Below are 21,884 nucleotides of genomic sequence, written 5' to 3' on the forward strand. Positions count from 1 at the left end.
AAAGAAAAAAAATGAAAAAAAATGTTGCAAAAATAAAACGCATGCGCATTTGTAAAGAAGCTAGGCGGAAGTATATTGGACATGATGCACTGTTTGCAGCGAACATTTTCAAATTCACCTTTTGGATGTGCATATGATAGAACAATAACTGGATAACGCTGTTTATTGTTACAGTAATTAACACATATCTAGAAACAATTCTGCTATATGTAGAAAAGAAAATCATCAGTTATGAGTTTCTTTGGTTTCGGCCAAAGTGCTGAAATCGACATTGTACTGAATGATGCGGAAACAAGAAAGAAAGTGGAACACAAAACCGAGGATGGGAAGACGGATAAATATTTTCTTTTCTATGATGGAGAGACGGTGGCTGGAAAGGTCAACATTACTCTCAAAAACCCCGGGAAGAAGCTCGAACACCATGGCATCAAGATCGAATTTATCGGACAGATTGGTATGTTAAAGTATTTAATTGAATGAAAGGGTACAGTCCATTTCTTCTTTCTAACAAAGATGAGTAATATAGTGTGTGCACTTTTAGGAAGATTTGTCTAAAGATGTTGTTTACCAAGCCACTTGTGTTTCTGTCGCACTATTGTTCCTCAAAGTGACAGGCTAGTCTCGTGACATCATGTGCCGTCAGCAACAATTATCCGTAGAAAAAGTTCCTGCCGCAGTTGGCCTTTGGCCTACTGAGAGAAAGCTACACAGTTTATTAGCTTTACATTCATCAACGAAATCAACATCCAGTTAACCCACTTCGATTTAGTCACTGCCTTTAGTGTTTTATAAGTTTGATTGAATTACTCATTGTACGAAACTCTTGCACAATTTACATGAGTCATCCACCAACTGTATGAGCTAAGTGTTTACTTATTCACTTTTTACAGAACTGTACTATGACAGAGGGAACCACCATGAGTTTGTGTCTGTAGTGAAGGACTTGGCCCGCACAGGGGAACTCACCCAATCCCAGACCTTTGACTTTGACTTCACGCATGTAGAAAAGCCTTATGAGTCGTACACTGGCCAGAATGTCAAATTACGGTGAGTAACAAAAAGAGAAACATTTGAACTGTCTTTTTAACTCTCTCTCCCTCTATTTATAAGTGTTTCTGATCGTGTTTCACCCATTCAATCATACTGTTGTGAATGAGAGACAATGTTTCCAATAGCTGTGGTTGGCACCCAACACTCTGGTCTCACAGAGTTTAGTGTCTCGTGATTTGAACCATTGCCCACCATTTGTCCTCTTTAATAGGTCACTCATCAGCATTACTACATGCCTTTATGAACTGCTTTTTGTTGATACATTGAATGATTCTTCTTTTAATTTCAGCTATTTTTTGAAGGCAACGTTAAGCCGAAGACTGAATGACACCAGTAAAGAACTGGATGTTGTTGTGCACACGCTCAGTACCTACCCAGAACTGAACTCCTCAATCAAGATGGAAGTTGGAATCGAAGACTGTTTACACATTGAGTTTGAGTACAACAAATCAAAGTACGAATCACAACATGTATTTATTTGATTGGATGTCATTCTGACAGAAGTTAGAAGCCAGATCAGACTGTGTGTCGCTTTTCTGTAGAACAATACCTAACCCTAACTTAATGAACCAGTCGTCCTCTCCATTTGGCTTTATGCTATTGCTCACTTCTAACAGAAACCTCCCCCTCTCTGTCCATCCCTGCCTGCAGATACCACGTTAAAGATGTGATTGTGGGAAAGATCTTCTTCCTGTTGGTGCGGATCAAGATCCGACACATGGAAATAGACATCATCCGGCGTGAAACGACAGGAGCGGGCGCGGCCGTGTACCACGAGAACGACACCATCGCCAAGTACGAGATCATGGACGGAGCTCCGGTGAGAGGTACCCACGGCAACAAAACTATCGCCAGAAAAACTAAATGACCACACATTATTCCCATCATAGTTCAGACTGAATTAATCTCTGTTTAGTTTTCCCAACATGGGAGGGGACAGTAAGCGCTCCCTGTCCCAGTGGCTCAGTCTGTTTCCCTTCCAGGAGAGTCGATTCCCATCAGGCTGTTCCTGGCAGGCTACGAGATGACGCCCACCATGAAGGACGTGAATAAGAAGTTCTCCGTGCGCTATTACCTCAACCTGGTCCTGATCGACGACGAGGAGCGCCGCTACTTCAAACAGCAGGTATCCTCCAGAAACACTACAAACCTAATGAGTCAGCGCCACTGAGTTTCATATGAATTATACGAGCCTATGGTCTCTGTGTGGATGGATGCTGTAGTGAACAGCGAGGACAGTAACTGTGTCTGACTGAGCTGCTCTCTGGTCCAGGAGATCTCTCTGTGGAGGAAGGGCGACATCGTGAGGAAGAGTCTGTCTCAGCAGGCGGTCCTGGCTGCCCAGCGCTACGAGGGTTCCTCCAGAGCAGAGGAGGCCCTGGCTCCTGACCATGACAGCTGAGCCACAACACACTCCATCTCCTTGTGTGTGTGTGTGTGTGTGTGTGGTAAATGTTACATATTTGGTGTTCAACTGAATTATTACTGGAGTGAAACAAACAGATGGCCTTCCAGTATTTGTGTCTTAAAAAAAAAGAAGAAATTTAACTTTTCCGGGTTCTTGATTTGTTCGTTTGTTGTTTTCAGGTTAAATACTAAACTTCCAGCTAAATTTCCAAAACACAACAACCTGCATCCTGCAGCGACTTGTTGAAATTTGCTGCAGCAGATTAGGTCTCTGTCCTCAGCAGCTTCATAGTTGGAAAACTAAAATCCAGCGGAGCAGGGCTGTTCACCAGCAGGGCTGTTCACCAGCAGGGCTGTTCACCAGCAGGGCTGTTCACCCGCAGGGCTGTTCACCCGCAGGGCTGTTCACCAGCAGGGCTGTTGTCTGCTGGGTACCAAGGAGTCAGGTCAGTCCTGCTGTGATGCTGTGAGGATCTTAATGCTTCATTGATTCTCAGTTCATAGGATTTTTAAGTATTCTTAACTTGTGCCTTCACTCTAGGAGTCTGTGGAATTAGGTTTTGAGATCCTGGAAAGGAACTAAGATTGTGGAACTTTCAGGTCTGCGTTGAGCCTTTAACATTATAATTTGAATGTCTTTTTTTAACAAATTTCTTTAAATATTTAAGATGACCTGGTAAATAAACTTGAATATTTTAGCATTAAATAATTTATGTGAGCATATTTGTGTACAGTGTTACTTCCCAGAGGGTCAGATTTACATGTCATGTTCTGGTTCTCCTGTGATGCTTAGAAGACTGTCAGGATCAGCCAGCCTTTACTTGGCATGTTTTGCATTGTGAACATTTGTGTACCTCTTACAAGCACAATCACCCTTTATCATTAGAAATTTCATTTTTTTAATTTACACTTTGCCTGGCAGTTTCTTAATATGCGTTTTAAGGAAGTATTTTAATAGTGTTGACTCATGTAGTAGTAGTTAGGCCTCAAATAAATCAAAAGTTCTAATTAAGTAAAATACTTTTGTCCAATTCATATATCTTCATTTTCAGAGAAATACTTTTATAGAAATAAAGAATCTTAAAAATCAAATAAAGGACTAACTCATTTTTAGAAAGGAATGAATGCATTTGATATTAAACATCAGAAGAGGCAAAATGCCAGCACTCTGTAACTTCATGATTAATATATGTACTTTGTGTTTCTGTCATTTTTAATCCCCTGCCTACTAGTGCCTACTAACCCTAACCCTACTAACCCTAACCCTACTAACCCTAACCCTACTAACCCTAACCCTACTAACCCTAACCCTATTAACCCTAACCCTGCTAACCCTAACCCTACTAACCCTAACCCTACTAACCCTAACCCTACTAACCCTAACCCTACTAACCCTAACCCTACTAACCCTAACCCTACTAACCCTAACCCTGCCTACTAACCCTAACCCTGCCTACTAACCCTAACACTGCCTACTAACCCTAACACTAACCCTGCCTACTAGTGCCTACTAACCCTGCCTACTAGTGCCTACTAACCCTAACCCTACTAACCCTAACCCTACTAACCCTAACCCTACTAACCCTAACCCTACTAAAACATGTTGTACCCTGTGACCTTGGTTTGTCACATTTTCCTAAAGTCTGTCTCATACATTCCAAACATAAGTGTCTGTCACACTGTGGCTGTTTGTACAACTGGTCAGGTCAGTGGTTTATTACTACTATTTCTCACATGTAACGACCTGCACCAGTATTCTTAGAATATAATAATACTGATCTTAATGAATGAATAAACTGAATACCACGCAACCCTGGTGAGGTGTACCATTTTCAATGTCTAGTCTACCAAAGGAAAAATGATAGGTTATTTCAACTGGAGATTGTTTGGCCAAACGTGTAAATCAAGGGTATGCTGGCTATGCCAGTTATCTGCATCACAGATACATCACCTCTATGTACATGTTTTTATATATATTTTTATTTATATTTTATAATTTACATTTTACATTGTGTTATTTTTTAGATTGTTAGTTCTTATTAGTTAGACTACTGTACTTTTCTACTTTTGGTTGAAGATCCATGTATGTTTATTGTTTGCACCTTCCGGCCACAGTAAATTCCGTGTTTTTGCAAACCTACATGGCGAATAAAACCAAATTCCGATTCTGATTCTTCTGATCGTCCTGCAGGCCTGAACAGACTGACCAGTAGAGGGCAGAACAGGATGTTGCATCAGATGTGCCTTTTTTAAAAGTGCCTATTTCTTTTAGCTTGAGCAGGTGCAGTAGTAAAGACAGGGGTCAAGTCAATGCTTTCTAAAAGGCCTGTTTGCTAGCAGAACCCCTTCTCACCAGCAGTAGAAAACAAACAGAACCCTCCTGTCATCCAGGGTGGTGGGTATTGATCACCTGGGCAATGTTGCTGACGGGGGCTGTGCAGAGAAGATGGACTGCAGGACACAGGAGAGGGTGTTGCTGTTCTTTGCGGTTAGTAATCTGTCATAATATCCTTTAGCTCTGCTGAGCTAATGGCTTCACATGCTATTCCACACCGCCTCAGGAACTTGAACCTGAAGCCAGGTTCACAGTTTTGGAGGAGCAGTAATTTGTTGAAGGCTAATGCCCAACAGTGGCTATCTATCAGCCTTAGCTGAACATTCAAATACCTTTTTTTTAAATAAAACAACGTTGTGAGTCCTTGATCCGTGGGTTGATGCACTGTGCAGCCTCATGTGTTGTTAGATTGTGTTTCCTGTTTGCAGCCAGCGGTGAGTGTGAGAGGAGCAGATAGGAAAGAAGGAGGAGAAAGGGGAGGAGGGGGTGGAGTCAAGGGACCTCGTCTCCCAATTATAACCAAGACAACCACCTCAAGTGCTGCCTAGCCGTGCCTTGTCAGGTTGCCATGGAAACGAGAGGCCTCTGTCAGTCTTTTCCTTTTATACCGCTGTGACGGGGGAAGAGGGGGGGGGGGGGAATAATTAGGTCGTTGGTTTGGTGTTAATCCCAGAATTCCTCATCGTACTCAAGACAGAGAAAGCGTCTGGAAATATACTGGAATACAATAATGCAGTAACATCAGCTGGGCACTTATAATGACCAGCCCTGCTTCTCCAAACCACCATCTTATATCAGATGGATATTCTGTTGTAGAAATGTTCTCCTTCCAAATGCGACACGGTATATACACAATATGCCTACATGTTATTTGATTTTAACATGTAATGATGAGATTAGTGTTGCTCCCCGCTCCCCCCCCCGCCCCCACACCAGGTGGGCAGCCCATCTCCTGTGTGATGATGTCATCGTAACCATTCTAATAGCGATGAATGAGACCCCCCGTCTGCCTCTCCAACACCATCCCCTTCCTGTCTCCTTTCTCTCTCTCTTTGTCTCTGCATTCTTCTCTTTACTCACTCACTATCAAAGCTACATTCAGAGAATCCTTTCTAAACACCTGATAACTTCATAACTGTGGACAGTAAAAAATGTACAGATGTGAAAGTTGTATTTTGAAATACACATGAACTCGGTAGAACCAACACAGACAAAAGATAATATTTATATTCCTGTACACGCACACATTGTTAGAATGAAGAATGGAGCAAAATGCCAGCAGAAATGTCACTAGGTAAACTGGAGAGCACTGTTTATGTTAGAAACGACATGGTCCACTGCCCCCAAAACTACAATAAATACTTATACTGACTAGAAGGAACAGTTCATGCAGGAAGATTATGAAGGAAGGAGATCATTTATAGAGTTTCAGGACTAATCTGTTCCTCTTCACTCGTTTCTTCCTTGTCCTTTGTCCTCTTCAGTTTGATGGTTGAGATGGACTAGAATCAGATATAGTAGATCAGTCCATCTTTCCAAACCTGCAGTTGGTACCTTGTATCCTGAACACGGTTGAACAACATCAGATCAGACTGTCATCTCGCTGAATGTGTGGCAGCAGTCACTGTCTTCAGACACTGTGATTTAGTTTCAAACTACAGATTATCTGCTAAATCTCATAGCCAATGTTAACACACACAACATGGGATTATGCAGGAAGTATGTCAATTTATGGTGAAGTTACCGTGTATGTGTGTGTGCTCAGTGTCATAGCACATGAAGTGTCACGTGAGAGCGTGTTTCTATTCCTATGCTCAGGCTTGTAGAGGGGGATTTGAGAGGCGACTATTCAGATTAAAGCCCGTCAGGGATTAGGGGCATGAACAGGGAAGCCTACAGGATTGAGGAGTCCGCTCGGTACAAGAAGTTGTCTACGAACTGTGACTTGGTGTCTGTCCTAGTGAGAGCAGTTAGGAGGACAGTCACAGTGACAGTTTATGATTTAGTTAAACACGTGTCTCCCCAGCTCTGTTGTCTCACATGACAAACAGAAAGTGTGTTGTTGTCTGGAATATTGGACTCAATGTAATCGCCCCTCTTCTCTTCAATCTCCAATATTCTTCCTCCGGTTTAAAACAATGATTCTCCAATGGTCAGATTTGCTGTAATCGAATCCAATAAATGCAGAGAAATCACACTAGATTTCCCTGAATTTTTGTCCCCACAGCAGACAGCCCTGTTCCGTCCTAACCTCCTCCTGTGGGTCCACATCAGCAGCCCGTCTGGCTCCAGACTCCCAGTAACATGACAACCAGACCTGGCTGCTGAGGAGACACAACCCTGCACAGGCCCAGAGCACGGCCCTGCATGCCAGATCCACAGGAGACAAGCAGCTGCTCCATTTGTTTCCCTTTGCCTCCTCATGAATATTAAGGGACTGGAAGCTGGGGAGAGGAGGAGGAGGGAGGCGTGGACAAAGGGAGAGAGGGAGAGGAGGAGGAGGTAGAGGGGGAGGAGGGAGAGGGGGATGATTTCGTCAGAGGGCTGGGGCGATGCGCAGGCTCTCTAAACACAGCTGAGGCAGCCTACTGATTGGAAAACAACGCTCTGTGTTTCTGCCTGGCCGCAAGAGAACAGTGTAGAACGACGAGAGGAGCCAATATAACAACAGCACCGGCTATTGTCTCTCTCTCTGCTTCTCTCTCTCTCTCTCTCTCTCTCTCTCTCTCTCTCTCTCTCTCTCTCTCTCTCTCTCTCTCTCTCTGCTTTTCTTCCTCTCTCTCTCTCTCTCTCTCTCTCCCTCTCTCTGTATCTCTCTCTCTCTGTTCTTCTCCCTCTCTCTCTCTCTCTCCCTCTCTCTCTGTATCTCTCTCTCTCTGTTCTTCTCCACACTGGAGTGACGGAGGTTGTCGCTAGCTGGCAGCAGCAGGATAGTCAGAGGAAGGTGGCGTCGTCAGAGTCAGAGGGGTCTTCGTGCTTACTTCTATCTGGGAGGCACAGCTACACCAGGTATTTCTGATCTCTTGCGTGTTCTCTAGCCTGCAACTCCCATCCTCCCCTCCTTCATCCTCGCTCATGTGAGACCATGGCTGTCTCCATCTTTTCTTACCTCCATGTCCTTTTCCTGCTCTCCCTCCCCCTCCCGTTTGATTCTTCCTCAGATGAGATGGACAATGTAAAAATATATACCTACATATATAGTATTAACTATATATACACATTGAGACAGTGGGAGAAACATATTAACATTTACTAATCAAATTCCACCAAATTAAAAAAACATTTGTTTAAATTCCAAGTGTGCCAAATCTGTTTTACCTATGACGAAGATGAGGAATCTTCTGATGTTTCTGTACTGCATGGAGACTAGTGATGCTTAGGAGGGAGGAAATACTGCCAATGAACGTGTTATGAAATGAATCCACAAATGCATATGTAAATAATCTAACCATGTTTGCATCCTAGCTCAAACGTCTTAAAGGAAAATGTTATTATTTGAATGCAATGAATTGAAATTGGATTGGCAAAGTATTGATTTGAGAATCATATTGATTTTCTCTCCATCAGTGGAATGTTTGTTTCAGTGTAAAATGGGGCCAGCGATTTGGCACCATTGCATTAAATGACCTCTGATGAGGTCCTCTGATTGGCTGGTTGTGTTCCTGGTGGCTTGTGTGTGTTCCCTAGCTCCTGGTGGGAACACAGTCACACACCTGGACCAGCAGGTCTACATGAAGGTCACACAACACGCACATGCACACGCTCACCTCATCTCCCCCTGTCGCCTCTCTTCCCTGTCGCCTCTACTCAGTCAGCTGCTGGAACTCCACCAGAACATGTCTAGGACACCATTCTGCTACTGCTAAATATCACTAACAGATCAAGGCCAAAATCTGTCAAGCTAACTACACTGAACTACAAATGCAGCATCTTGGATTCAGGATCACACAATCCTTGTATAGATCTATTGATTTGGCACAAAGACATCAGTTTCTGTTTTATAGAAACAATGTTCCTCCATTCCAGCATCCTTTTTGACTAATTTCCTGTATTTGATATGAAGTCTTGGTTTGGTCGTGATTTTCATGCAGATCATTGGTCTGTTTTCTAAACCAGGTCTACTGCGTGTAATCACAGAGATAGTTTGATGATTCATCACTGTCTCTCTGTTGTGAGGGATTGTGGGTAATGTAGTCCCTGTCTTGACTGGGCTGTCAAGACATTGCAAACGTCTCTGGACGTACAAAAAGGGGAAATAGGAGATATAGAAAGAGAGAATGTGATGGTAGTCAGTGATAAATATTGTTCTGGTAGTCAGACATAGAGAATGCTATGGCTACTCAGAGATAGATGGGTGAGGAAGTCAAAGAGAGATGGATAGAGGATGAGAGAATAATATAATAATATTGGGTTTATGATGCACTTTGCTGAGCATGTTGAGGAGCCAGAGAAAGGCTCACACAAGCTGGTTTTAAATTGATTCTCCTCCTCTCCCTGGACTAGAGGCTTAGCTCCAAGCAGGGTAAGAGACAACAATCAGTCACTTCCTCACTCACTCCAGCAATTACATTGCACCAGGAGTCTGACTTAAGCACAACTATATGTCCAACAGCCCTTGCTGCAGTGTTACTATTGTTCAAGAAACATCTTTTATCTCTGTTGAGTGATCTGATGGGATTGGTTGGGGTGAAATGTTAGTGTTTAGGAAAGTACAGTTTAGAATGTGTTTTTAGATTATTGTACGCAATTAGATTAGCTAATTGCGTACAATGTTTTAATATGTTTTAATTATATTCTTTGACACCTCTGACTGACAAGAATTCCATGCCACTTTTTTACTCTGACATCCTATTGGTTGGGGAATACATCTGTAATCATCAGCTGGACTTGATCGTAAATTGAGGCCCAGGGTTTTGTTGTGGAGTGTCAGTGAAGACTCCATGATGTCTGGCCATCATATTGTCCTTGTAACGAGAGCCTGTCTTCAATCCCCTCAACATCAATTCCAACAGTGGGGCCTAATTAACTAGTTCACTGAGGCTCCTCCTAGGTCACTAGCAGGGAGGTTGAACAGTGTAATAACAGTGGGTAATAACCGCAAATAATAGTGTAATAACCGTGTAATAACCATGTAATAAGTGGGTAACAGCCGTGTAATAAGTGTATAACCGTGTATTAACAGTGGGTAATAACCGGGCAATAACCGTGTAATAACAGTGGGTAATAACGTCTAGTAACAGTGGGTATTAAAAGTGGGTAATAACCATGTAATAACATGTAATAACCATGTAGCAACTGTAATAACCATGTATTAAGTGGGTAATAACGTGTATTAACCGTGTTATAACAGTGGGTAATAACAGTGGGTAATAACAGTGGGTAATAACAGTGGGTAATAAGTGTAGTAAAAGGGTAATAACCATGTAATAACAGTGGGTAATAACCGTGGGTAATAACCGCGTAATAAGTGTATTGGTGGAATAACAGTAATAATGCTAAAATAACCAGTTTTGGCCTCTGCCTGTAGGTCAGTACAGGTACATAGGAGTTCTTAATAACCCTGCCTGACCCTACGATGTGGAGCCTGTTGTAAATCCCCCCCCCTCCCTGTATCCCAGAGCCCCCCTCTCTCAGAGCAGACGTCCTGATGGAGGCCCCGCTCGTGTGTCTGGACGAGGAGTTTGAGGACCTGCGACCGTACAGGATGGAGGACCAGGAGCAGACCTCCCCCTGCTCCTCCCCCTACCATGACTCCTTCACCACCACCACCGTCCCCCTGGCCCCGCCGGCCCCCCTCACCCGAGAGGACTTCTCTGAGCTGGAGAACTTCTCTGAGATGATGAGCTTCAAGTCCATGGAGGATCTGGTGAACGAGTTTGACGAGAAGCTCAATGTGTGTTTCCACAACTACAACACTAAGACGGAGGTGCTGGCTCCAGTCCGGAACCAGGCCCATGCAGAGGAGGACGAGGAGAGGCTGCAGGACGAGGAGTGAGTATCATCCTGATGGCTGCCCCCCCCCTGACGGCACGCAGCGACACGACAGCACTAGGACACAGGCCCCAGTTCTGGGACGACCAATACCTCACACCAAACGTTCCACCTGTACGACTACAAACACAGGCTCCCCGCCCTCCCCAGGCCCGTCCAGCGTTCAGCTGGGCTGTATCATGAATTATTCACCATGTTTGAGTTTGCTTCACCTCTCCTGCTCTGCCTGCTGTACTGCCCGGCAGTCTGCCTGCTCCCTGCCCAGCAGTCTGCCTGCTCCCTGCCCAGCAGTCTGCATGGTGTACTGCCCAGCAGTCTGCCTGCTATACTGCCCAGCAGTCTGCCTGCTCCCTGCCCAGCAGTCTGCCTGCTATACTGCCCAGCAGTCTGCCTGCTCCCTGCCCAGCAGTCTGCCTGCTCCCTGCCCAGCAGTCTGCCTGGTGTACTGCCCAGCAGTCTGCATGGTGTACTGCCCAGCAGTCTGCCTGCTCCCTGCCCAGCAGTCTGCATGGTGTACTGCCCAGCAGTCTGCTTGCTGTACTGCCCAGCAGTCTGCCTGCTCCCTGCCCAGCACTCTGCCTGCTCCCTGCCCAGCAGTCTGCATGGTGTACTGCCCAGCAGTCTGCCTGCTATACTGCCCAGCAGTCTGCATGGTGTACTGTCCAGCAGAATGCCTGCTCCCTGCCCAGCAGTCTGCCTGGTGTACTGCCTCCCCGCAGCACAGAGGGACATTATCACACTGGAGGGGAACGAAGCCTCACACTAAAAATAGCCCAGTTGGACGTGCCCTTGGGTACGCCTGTTGATTCACATGCTGAGTTCAGGGACATGAAATGATGAGCAGACAAGTGAATGTGTGTGAGTGGGTCCACAACGTGTCAGTGTGTAAGAGTCTGGGAGGTCTACAACATGTGTGTGTATGTGTGTGTGTGTCTGTAGACAGCAGGCATGACCTGTGAGGTCATTGCTGTGATGAATGGCTGCTTGTTTACCCGACATGGCAGTGCCACCAGGAGGAGGCAGTGCCACTAGGAGGAGGCAGGGCACCAGGAGAGGCAGGGCACTAGGCCAAGCAGGAGGAAACTCGAACAAAGCCACAGCTCTTTCACTCCATGTCATTGTCCCTCAAACAAACAGTCGACTGGACTGCGGCTCTAGCGGTTTTCTAAGACAACTTACACAATGATGTGAGAAGCTCCTTTATCCAACCCTCTCGTCAGTGGATACCTTTCAAGGAGGAGAGGGCTGAGCAGTCAGGCTTCCACAGGAAGTTCAGATCCGTAATGTTTTTTCATGCTATCGATTCTAACTAACCGTTATTGATTGGAGAAAAGAGGGACAACAGGGTTGGACTGGTGAATGTAAGATGAAGTCATCATGGATTCCAGTCTGTTGATGTGGTCTGTTGATGTGTTTCAGTGTGTGGGACGCGCTGACCGACAACTACAGCCCCTCCTCGGTGTCCAGCTGGGACGAGCCCAACTCACAGGGGATCAACGGGAACCTCTCCGACCAGGAGGTAAAACAACCTGCTCTTTACTGGCTCTCTATTCTGAGCTCTCCTCCCTCTCCCTCCTGGTGTCCTTACCTGCACATGCTTCCGTCCTTCCCTCACTGGCAGTAAAGAGGGTTGTTGTTTTGGTATTTGGTTACTATGGTTTTAAGTTAAGGAGACTGCAGTATTTGTTATTTTTTGTCATAATGCAAAGTAACTAAGAGTGCATCATTTTACTTATGAACGCTGATGTAGAATCCCCAATTTCTTTAAAAGCTTGAATTCCTAAATTCATTATTTTAGTGATGACTTTTCAGTGTATTTGAAGCCCAATCTTTGCTTTCTGTGCGACTGCAGCTGTAGCCTTCCTTCATGTTAACTGTAACATTCTGCGTGACTGAGAACGAGCGCTCGAGCGAGGATAAAAAACATTGGACATCTTTCTCGAAGCTGAGGCCAATTCTGCAGATTAAAAGACGATTCTGTTTTCCTCCAGATTCATGAAAAAGAAGAAGAGGAGATGAACGAGAAGAACGACAACGCCAACTGTTTGAGCGAGGAGCCACTCGTCACAGCTGACCAGGTGATGCAGAACACACCTGTTACCTGCTGGTTATCACAGCTGACCAGGTGATGCAGAACACACCTGTTACCTGCTGGTTATCACAGCTGACCAGGTGATGCAGAACACACCTGTTACCTGCTGGTTATCACAGCTGACCAGGTGATGCAGAACACACGCTTGCCGTTACCTGCTGGTTATCCAGGAAGCAAAACCAGGAACTCAAAACACCTCATTTTGGGGATTCTTATTTCTATTAATAATTTAGCATCTATGTCAAATGAAGTATATAGTCCTAGTGTACACTAGTTACTATTCATGGGAAGCACTCATGTATCTTCCTGTCTTGTCCCACCATGGCTGTGTTGAAGGTCATTGAGGAGATAGTTGAGATGATGGAGAACTCCCCGGACCCCGGAGAGACAGAGGAGGAGGATGAGGAGGAGAGCATCCACTCTTCCACCAAGACCAGCCCCTCGCTCCTGGAGGAGATCCGGCAGCTGGCTCTGGCCTCCAACAACAACTGCTCCTACGAAGGTGAGGAGCGACCCACGGATGCCGTTTCTGGTACTGACGTGCACATGCACAGGGTCAGCCAGGATAACTCTATAGCCTCGTTCACACCAGGCATGCCTGGCGTGACCAAGGCTTAAATCCTATACGATCTGACACAGCAGTACAGTTGCACTACCTTATCTAGTTTGTTTGCGGAAACTGCTGAAAAACAGGCCAACATCTCAAATCTACAATCAGTCGTCACCCGGTGACAGTCAAATGCAAGAGCCCAACAATCCAGTTCTGCCATGCTTGTTTGGTCAGTACCACTTCACATTGTTTTCCTCTGAGGTCTGGCACGCCTTGTTACCAAACATGCTACTGTCCAGGGACAGATGGTGTTACCATGTGGCTCCCCTGCATGGGCCATGTTCCCTCGTCTTCCTCCCTGTGTGAGGATAGGGAGTGTGTGTGTGTGTGTGTGTGTGTGTATGTTCTATTTATAGAAACAGTGAACCCTCATTCTGGTGGATGTTGAGTGTAATCTTCTCCCCGCCCCTGGGCAGGCCTGAGCCTGATGCCGGGCCCAGCCCTGGAGCAGCTGTTGACCAGGGTGGAGGCTGCCATCTGTGAGTACTCAGAGGAGCTGGTCACCCAGCTGGCTCGCAGAGACGAGCTGGAGTTTGAGAAGGAGGTGAAGAACACCTTCATCACCCAGCTGATGGAGGTGCAGAACAGGCAGAAGGAGCAGAGGGACGGAGGGAAGCGCAGGCGCAGGGACAAGGGTCTCAGCCTGCAGGGCAACATCACCGTCAGCCCTGCCCCCACCACACTCGGCACCACCATGCCCATAAAGGTGAGCGCTGTGGGTGTGTGTACAGGTCTGAATGCCCTTTTAGTGAATGCATTTACAGTATGCGTTTGTGGGAAGCATGTGTACACCGCACGTGAGATGCAGAGATGTGTGATGGAGTGTGTTCCTGTACACACCCAGACAGCTTTTATGAACAAGCTAATGGACACAAGAAGCTAACTGCACTTTACAGGAAGGGGGCTTAGTGACGACGCACTAACAGCATGGATCAGCCCTGCTCGTCAATATCCAGGAACACATGAATAACTTATGCTCTTTGGACAGAGACGTGATAGAGAAAATAACCAAGTAGCACATTGTAGCACTATCGGGACAGTTACATCTATGTAGTTGAAGACACTTGAACTTAACATACAACATTGTCATGTAATGCATGTCTCACCCTTTCATCTTTCAGTCATTACTCTGTCCTGCCAAGGCATTTCTGCTAGGTCTGCCTCGATGCATATTGATCATTATGTTACACTCAGTCTATTCAGGTCATAACAGCCCAGTAGCGTGTATGTACAGGTTATAACAGCCCAGTAGAGTGTATGTACAGGTTATAACAGCCCAGTAGAGAGCATGTACATGTCATAACAATCAGTCTATGCAGGTCCGAACAGCCCAGTAGAGGGGATATACAGGTCATAACAGCCCAGCATTGAGTATGTGCAGGAGGTCATAACAGCATTGTCCTTGTCCCTCAGCGCTTCAGTATGGAGGGTCTGTCCAACATCCTGCAGACTGGCATCAGGCAGACGTTCGGGGGCACAGGAAACGACAAGCAGGTGAGGTCAAAGGTCATTGTGACCTGACATAGCCACACGTAGCATAAACACAGCTAGCATAGCCACAACTAGCATAGCCACACCTAGCATAAACACAGCTAGCATAGCCACACCTAGCATAAACACAGCTAGCATAAACACAGCTAGCATAGCCACACCTGCGGTCTATCAGGACCAAAATCTCACGGTACAAGAATAGTTTCTTTCTGTTTACAGCCGGTTTTGTCAACAAGACCCGGGACCAACACTGTCACTGACAGTTCCTCTGGCTAAACTCCTTCTTATAGCTCAGTTACCACATTTTAGACGTTTAGCATGGTTTGTCATCTGACGTTATAGAGCTATACAAAACATTTACAGTTCCTATGTTTTTAATAGTTTTATGCCAACTTGAATGTGTCATTCCTGTTTTAGTACCTGAACACTGTCATCCCCTACGAGAAGGTGTCTCCTCCCTCTGTGGACGACCTGCAGATGCTAACCAACAGTAGGTGGAGCCAAGACCTCAACACCTGGGGCCTGCTCTATACACTCACCACCTGGGGCCTGTTCCATACATCACCACCTGGGCCCTGTTCCATACACTCACCACCTGGGCCCTGCTCCATACACTCACCACCTGGGCCCTGCTCCATACACTCACCACCTGGGGCCTGTTCCATACACTCACCACCTGGGGCCTGCTCTATACACTCACCACCTGGGGCCTGTTCCATACACTCACCACCTGGGCCCTGCTCCATACACTCACCACCTGGGGCCTGCTCTATACACTCACCACCTGGGGCCTGTTCCATACATCACCACCTGGGGCCTGTTCCATACACTCACCACCTGGGCCCTGCTCCATACACTCACCACCTGGGCCCTGCTCCATACACTCACCACCTGGGGCCTGTTCCATACACACTTTGCTCTCTGTGAAGGTAAATAATCCTGTTCAGTCAAGATGGTCTCATCTGTGCCCTTCTCCCCCACAGTTCTTCATGCTATGAAGGAGGACAGTGACAAGGTGCCTACTCTGTTAACTGACTACATATTAAAAGGTATGTTTTATAAAAGGCAACCTTTTTATTTTCATACAGTTAAGCAATATTGCAAAATACTACAAGTAGGCCAACCTAGCTGCACATTACATGGATAGGCTACTATTAAAAACGTTATTATACGTGTTACGTGCACGCCTAGTGGCAGAGTGTTAGAGGGATGGTTCTTATTCCTTTCAAAGAAGTAACTTTTAATTATAACACTTTAGTGGCGCGGCGGCCCTGCACACGGTGGTGATTGAAAGGGGAGTGGGACCACGTCCTGTGTCCTGATTGGGGCCCAGGTAATCAAGGGGAGGGGTTTAGCCTTTTTGAACTCTAATTGGGGCCCCAATCGTTACGGTCGTCATTGTCTAGGGAAAAATCACCGATGCTATAGCTAACAAGTGGTGGGCCCTAGTGATGGGAAGTTCGGTTCTTTTTACTGATTCGGTTCTTTGAATCTCGTTCAGTAAAATGAACGAATCTTTTTTTGAGTCATTTGTTCATTTCAGGGGGGGGGGGGGGCTAGGGGGCTATACGTCCACTGCAAAGGACGTATAGCCCCTATACGTCCACTGTAGGTTAGTGCATGACATGTGCACCAGCAAATACTATTTCAAAATAAATTCCTGCATTAAAATAATGTATCATGAGTTTGTTTGATTTGGTCATGTATTATCACACTAGCATTTAATTATCACGTCAAACAATTACACTGCACTAAACTGTAAGTGTAAATGTAAAGTGAAAATAACAAAACCAGTCAGTATGATGACTTGAGCGAATATCATTCATTCACGTCTTACTAAAACAGCGGCCACGCAAAAGGGAATAAGGAAACTGTTTCCTCTACTAAAAAATACAATGCGGGTCACGTGAAAAAAGGATCCAAAGACTCGTAGAAAGACCGAGTCGGGGAAGGAACTAATCATTCGTTTCCTCTAGCTACAGAGCCTATGCAGGTCACGTGAAAAATGATCCAAAGACTCGTAGAATGACCGAGTCGGGAAAGGAACGAATCGTTCGTTTCCTCTTGCTACAGCCTATACAGGTCACGTGAAAAATGATCCAAAGACTCGTAGAAAGACCGAGTCGGGAAAGGAACGAATCGTTCGTTTCCTCTAGCTACAGAGCCTATGCAGGTCACGTGAAAAATGATCCAAAGACTCGTAGAAAGACCGAGTCGGGAAATGAACGAATCACTCGTTGAGAGGACTCGTTACTCCCGAGTCCTTATAAGGATTCGTTCAAAATGAACGAATCGTTCACGAACGACACATCACTAGTGGGCCCTGACAGGTGAAACTGGGAAGGAGAAGCGGTAACACTCACCCCAGCCAGGTAGACTCCCACCCCGGTCGCCGGGACAGCTCAAGCCGCCGTTCCATTTGGCGAACAGCTCGTTTGCGGATGGTATAGCTACTCCATCAGTTCGATATAGGCTATAGACATAAAGCACGGCGTCACACAAAGTAAACGTTGGAGAAGTAGCAGAGGGGAAACAACCGACGAGGGGAAACAGAAACCCAGGAGACAACGGGTCGGCATCGATGGTTACGTCCACGCCAAAACAAACTCTGATGTTCCCCCATCTTTCCGCCATCCGGGAGTTCAAAAAGGCTAAACCCCTCCCCTTGATTACCTGGGCCCCAATCAGGTCACAGGACGTGGTCCCACTCCCCTTTCAATCACCACCATGTGCAGGGCCGCCGCACCACTAAAGCGTTATAAACATACTTCGGAGAAAGGAATATAAACCATCCTTCTAACACCCTGCCACTAGGCGTGCACGTAACATATGACTACTCGTTTTGTATCTGGAAACGTTTATAACATTAATTGTAAATTAAGCTGTGAAAACTGAGAGCAGTTGCTCTTTTATTCTGACGTGGCTTTGTGTCTTGTCTCCAGTGTTATGTCCTACCTAAAGAAACCAAGCCATGGCCTGCTGTCTGAATGAGCGTTCAGGGAGGGTTTCTCCAACCTGGCACCCCTCCAGTCCAAGCTGCATGAGCTCCTTCCCCCTTTCATTATCAGCCATGGATCGTTAACATCTAAATAATTGTACCTTAATCATCTAATACAACTACTGCCTTTGCTGAGCTCACCTTGTCCTGCACACTAGGGTCTGGCCAGATCCAAAATGGCCACCAACTGAATTCTACTGCATGGGGAAACTGGTCCCCCTTAAAGGACTACTAACTGATCTCTATTCAGAGCATGGGAAGTTACTACCGGCCACATATATACAGGGATGAGATGTCTGTTATTTTTCTTTTGTTTAAAATCATTTCAGATCCTGTTTGATTTCACCTGCGGTCCAGAGGGCTGTCTTTTTTGTATTTTATGCAATTTCATTTGCTGACCCATAATGCATTGTACAGTTTATTGAAAAGTGTCACATTTCACTTGATCATTTCTACTCCATTAATCATAAAACACATTTGAATACAAAAGCCATTTGAAGTAACTTTTCTGCCAATATAGTGCTGTAGCTACTCAGACAAACTTTACGGGTGCAGTACATTTGAATGGGGTTTTTTTCAGCGAATATTTGGATATTCAGTGCTTTTTTGACTTTTTTGTCATTTGTTTTAACTTGTATCTAATCTTAAAATAGGAAATGACACTGTTGTTAATTTTATACTTGTACAGTATGTACTGTATAATCTGAATGATAAGAACATGTCACCCATAGGCTGTGGAGTTATTCATTGAGTTATCATTGACTGTCATTCATGGATGAGCTGATTTCAACAAGACGTATTCTTTCGATCCACTTCAGTGGGAACTCTGTGCTAATCACAAATTCAAATAAACATGCTACCCTAAGAACGCGTCAAACGTTTACTCATTACTATGTTCATGTCGTTAGACGACAGTTTAAGGATCACTGTGACCAGAGTAAATCATTCGATTGTTTTTGTTGTTGGTCGTCAGTCGTTGAGTGCAATGACAGACCATGACCACTAGGTGGTATTAAGACATTCTTCAGTGAACAAACAATCAGACCACATGTTTACTTGCAGGGTGGCGCTGGTTAAAGTGAGAAGCTTCTAGAATGAAATAAACACAATTTGAACTATTAATATTTTAATTATAAATCTTAATGCAAAGGATTTTTATGATACATAAAATTGAAAAAACAAAACAAAGAACACCACATTGCATCTATTGTTTAGGATATATACATCTGTCCAACAGTGTGTTCATACTATCCAAAACCATTACCTTTTCAAGGAAAAGACAGCAACTAGGAAACTGGATACTTTTAAATTGTTCTGACATTCAATGTTTTTGTCTTTTTCACTGTCTTATGCATATACTGTACGTCAACAGTAACACAACATAAAAACAATCTCTTATTTTCTTTGAAGTGCTATCTTTACAACAATAGTAATACAACTTGCCAATGTAAACTAATAAATATATGTCACTGCAAAGGAGACTACCCAGAAATTGTGGCTAAACTGGACTATTATAGTGTTTCACTAAACTGGACCATTATAGTGTTTCACTAAACTGGACCATTTTGACTTTTACATTTTGTCACTTAGGAGACGCTCTTATCCAGAGCGACTTACAGTAAGTACAGGGACATTCTCCCCGAGGCAAGTAGGGTGAAGTGCCTTGCCCAAGGACACAACGTCATCGAACCGGCAACGTCCTGATTAATAGCCCGATTCCCTAACCGCTCAGCCATCCGACCCTCCCAATAATCTGACCCAACAATAATAGAAATAATTGAGTCTAAGAAAATATTTTTTGTTGTTTTGTTTTGTTGTGCCTTGTGTGCCTTTATGATTCTTTTTGAGTTTAGTATTCTTCAAAATGGAGGGAAACAGAATTGAGTTTATGTACCAAACAATTGGTTTACACTTTTTGGGAGAAAATAAAAAACTAAAATATTTGGCTTTATTACTGGATTTGAAATGGACATTGGCCGGGTTTCGCAGATTCGTTAAGAAGCTCTTAACGCTAAGATCGTCTTAAGAACATTCTAACAGCGCTCTAAAACTCTTTTAGAACGTTCCTAAGAAGCTCTTAGCGTTAAGAGCTTCTTAACAAATCTGGGAAACCCGGCCATTGTCAACAGTACTGTTCTGTTGACTACAGTAGGCATCTATTTGATCAAGGGAGTTACTCAAATACAATTCACACAATCAATATCTTATTTACAATTTCAATGGTGGTTTTAGACAGCTGCCATGTTGGTCACTGAACTGACCAACTGGGAGAATGTCCCTGTACTTACTGTAAGTCGCTTTGGATAAAAGCATCTGCTAAAATCCTCAATGTAAATGTGATAGTTTAATGGGCAGCCTGTCTGCAGGACGTGCTGTGTTAGCGTCTACATTTGAAGCACTAAGTCTAAAAGAGTGTTTATTTTAGTAGGAAGCTTTAGATATAGATGACTGGATACTTCTAGCATTCATGTCCACCAAGTAGCTAAAGTACAGCTCTAGTACAGCTCTAGTACAGCTCTAGTACAGCTCAAGTACAGCTCTAGTACAGCTCCAGTACAGCTCCAGTACAGCTCTAGTACAGCTCCAGTACAGCTCTAGTACAGCTCTAGTACAGCTCCAGTACAGCTCCAGTACAGCTTTACTACAGCTCTAGTACAGCTCTAGTACAGCTCTAGTACAGCTCCAGTACAGCTCCACTACAGCTCTAGTACAGCTCTAGTACAGCTCTAGTACAGCTCCAGTACAGCTCTAGTACAGCTCTAGTACAGCTCTAGTACAGCTCCAGTACAGCTTTACTACAGCTCTAGTACAGCTCTAGTACAGCTCTAGTACAGCTCTAGTACAGCTCTAGTACAGCTCCAGTACAGCTCTAGTACAGCTCTAGTACAGCTCTAGTACAGCTCCAGTACAGCTTTACTACAGCTGAAGAACACAACAAGAACATACAGCTCTAGTACAGCTCCAGTACAGCTCCAGTACAGCTCTAGTACAGCTCTAGTACAGCTCTAGTACAGCTCCAGTACAGCTCTAGTACAGCTCCAGTACAGCTCTAGTACAGCTCTAGTACAGCAGTGTTTTGTCTGGATGAGGCTGGCCCAGTACCCGACCAGGGTGAAGGTTATAATCATCTCTATGATTACTGTTCTAAACTATAGAATGTCAAGAAAATATTACAGAAAATGAAAGAAAACCTTCAGTACAGTATGTGGGATTATAATTGTGTTCTTCAAACTCATCTGTCCAAGACATCAACACACGGGCATAGGGTTGTTTCCAGATACGGGGGACAGCTTTATTACTAACTACGGTTACGCCTGTAAAAGACGATTTTCTTCATAAAAAGTTGGGGGAACAGATTTGCCTTTAAAAAAATGTATAATCAAAAATGTATAATCAAACATGTATAATCAAACTTATGCCCTTACATCTACTCAACAAATCTGTTTGGAATTGATAATATCCTTGGTCATAACGAATGACTTGTTAAACCTGCACTGAAAGAATCGTGTAAAAAAACAAACATTGTTTGATCCAAAAGAAAAGAAGATGCTGTAACAGTCTGCAATCGCTGTCTGGACGTTTCTGCAGTATTTATCAAATATAAAAAATTAGTGAGTATAAAGTGAAATAAAGCATTTTCCTTGTTCAGTAACCCAGTCTGTGTTTGGAGGTCTTGCCCCTGCCTGTTGACTGAATCAAATGTTATCTCTTGAGATCCTGTTCAAGCTTTGAAGCACTTGAATTAAACTGGAAATCAACTATTTAAGCAGTGTTCCCTTTGGAAGACGTCTCTCAGGACGGCCTCTCACCTCTCTGCTACACCAGAGAGCCCGCCTGGTTCTGGGCCGGCACCATGATGGGCACCCCCCCCATCCTGGAGATGTTGGAGGCCGTGACCACAGAGGAAGGC

At 44.7% G+C, this 21,884-nt stretch overlaps 3 protein-coding genes across 5 annotated transcripts in view; 2 read left to right on the forward strand and 1 right to left on the reverse strand.

Annotated features, from left to right (window-relative positions):
• Positions 1-56: 56 nt before the first annotated feature.
• Positions 57-3,549, forward strand: vps26bl (vacuolar protein sorting 26 homolog B, like). 2 transcript variants are annotated; one of them, XM_047043271.1, is made up of 7 exons: positions 57-454; positions 891-1,047; positions 1,340-1,504; positions 1,702-1,877; positions 2,034-2,176; positions 2,324-2,498; positions 2,638-3,549. In XM_047043271.1, the coding sequence occupies exons 1-6, from the start codon at positions 232-234 to the stop codon at positions 2,450-2,452; spliced, it is 993 nt and encodes a 330-aa protein (XP_046899227.1). In that variant the 5' UTR covers positions 57-231; the 3' UTR covers positions 2,453-2,498; positions 2,638-3,549. The 2 variants fall into 2 exon arrangements, with proteins under 2 accessions (XP_046899227.1, XP_046899225.1); XM_047043269.1 differs by having other exon boundaries at positions 2,324-3,549.
• Positions 3,550-7,603: 4,054 nt separating this feature from the next.
• On the forward strand, positions 7,604-18,839 carry fez1 (fasciculation and elongation protein zeta 1 (zygin I)). The gene is made up of 10 exons (XM_047042920.1): positions 7,604-7,801; positions 10,411-10,783; positions 12,203-12,302; positions 12,775-12,861; positions 13,212-13,377; positions 13,902-14,191; positions 14,899-14,979; positions 15,394-15,466; positions 15,960-16,025; positions 17,919-18,839. The coding sequence occupies exons 2-10, from the start codon at positions 10,440-10,442 to the stop codon at positions 17,933-17,935; spliced, it is 1,224 nt and encodes a 407-aa protein (XP_046898876.1). The 5' UTR covers positions 7,604-7,801; positions 10,411-10,439; the 3' UTR covers positions 17,936-18,839.
• A 2,223-nt stretch (positions 18,840-21,062) lies between these two features.
• Positions 21,063-21,884, reverse strand: part of esama (endothelial cell adhesion molecule a) — a 30,506-nt gene continuing 29,684 nt past the window's right edge. For both annotated transcript variants that reach the window (XM_047042918.1, XM_047042919.1), the window contains exon 7: positions 21,063-21,884. This exon is cut by the window's right edge and continues 429 nt beyond it. In XM_047042918.1, coding sequence (XP_046898874.1) covers positions 21,791-21,884 — 94 coding nt within the window. In that variant the 3' untranslated portion in view covers positions 21,063-21,790.

Source organism: Hypomesus transpacificus, chromosome 20, assembly GCF_021917145.1.
Source record: "Hypomesus transpacificus isolate Combined female chromosome 20, fHypTra1, whole genome shotgun sequence".
NCBI lineage: Eukaryota > Metazoa > Chordata > Actinopteri > Osmeriformes > Osmeridae > Hypomesus > Hypomesus transpacificus.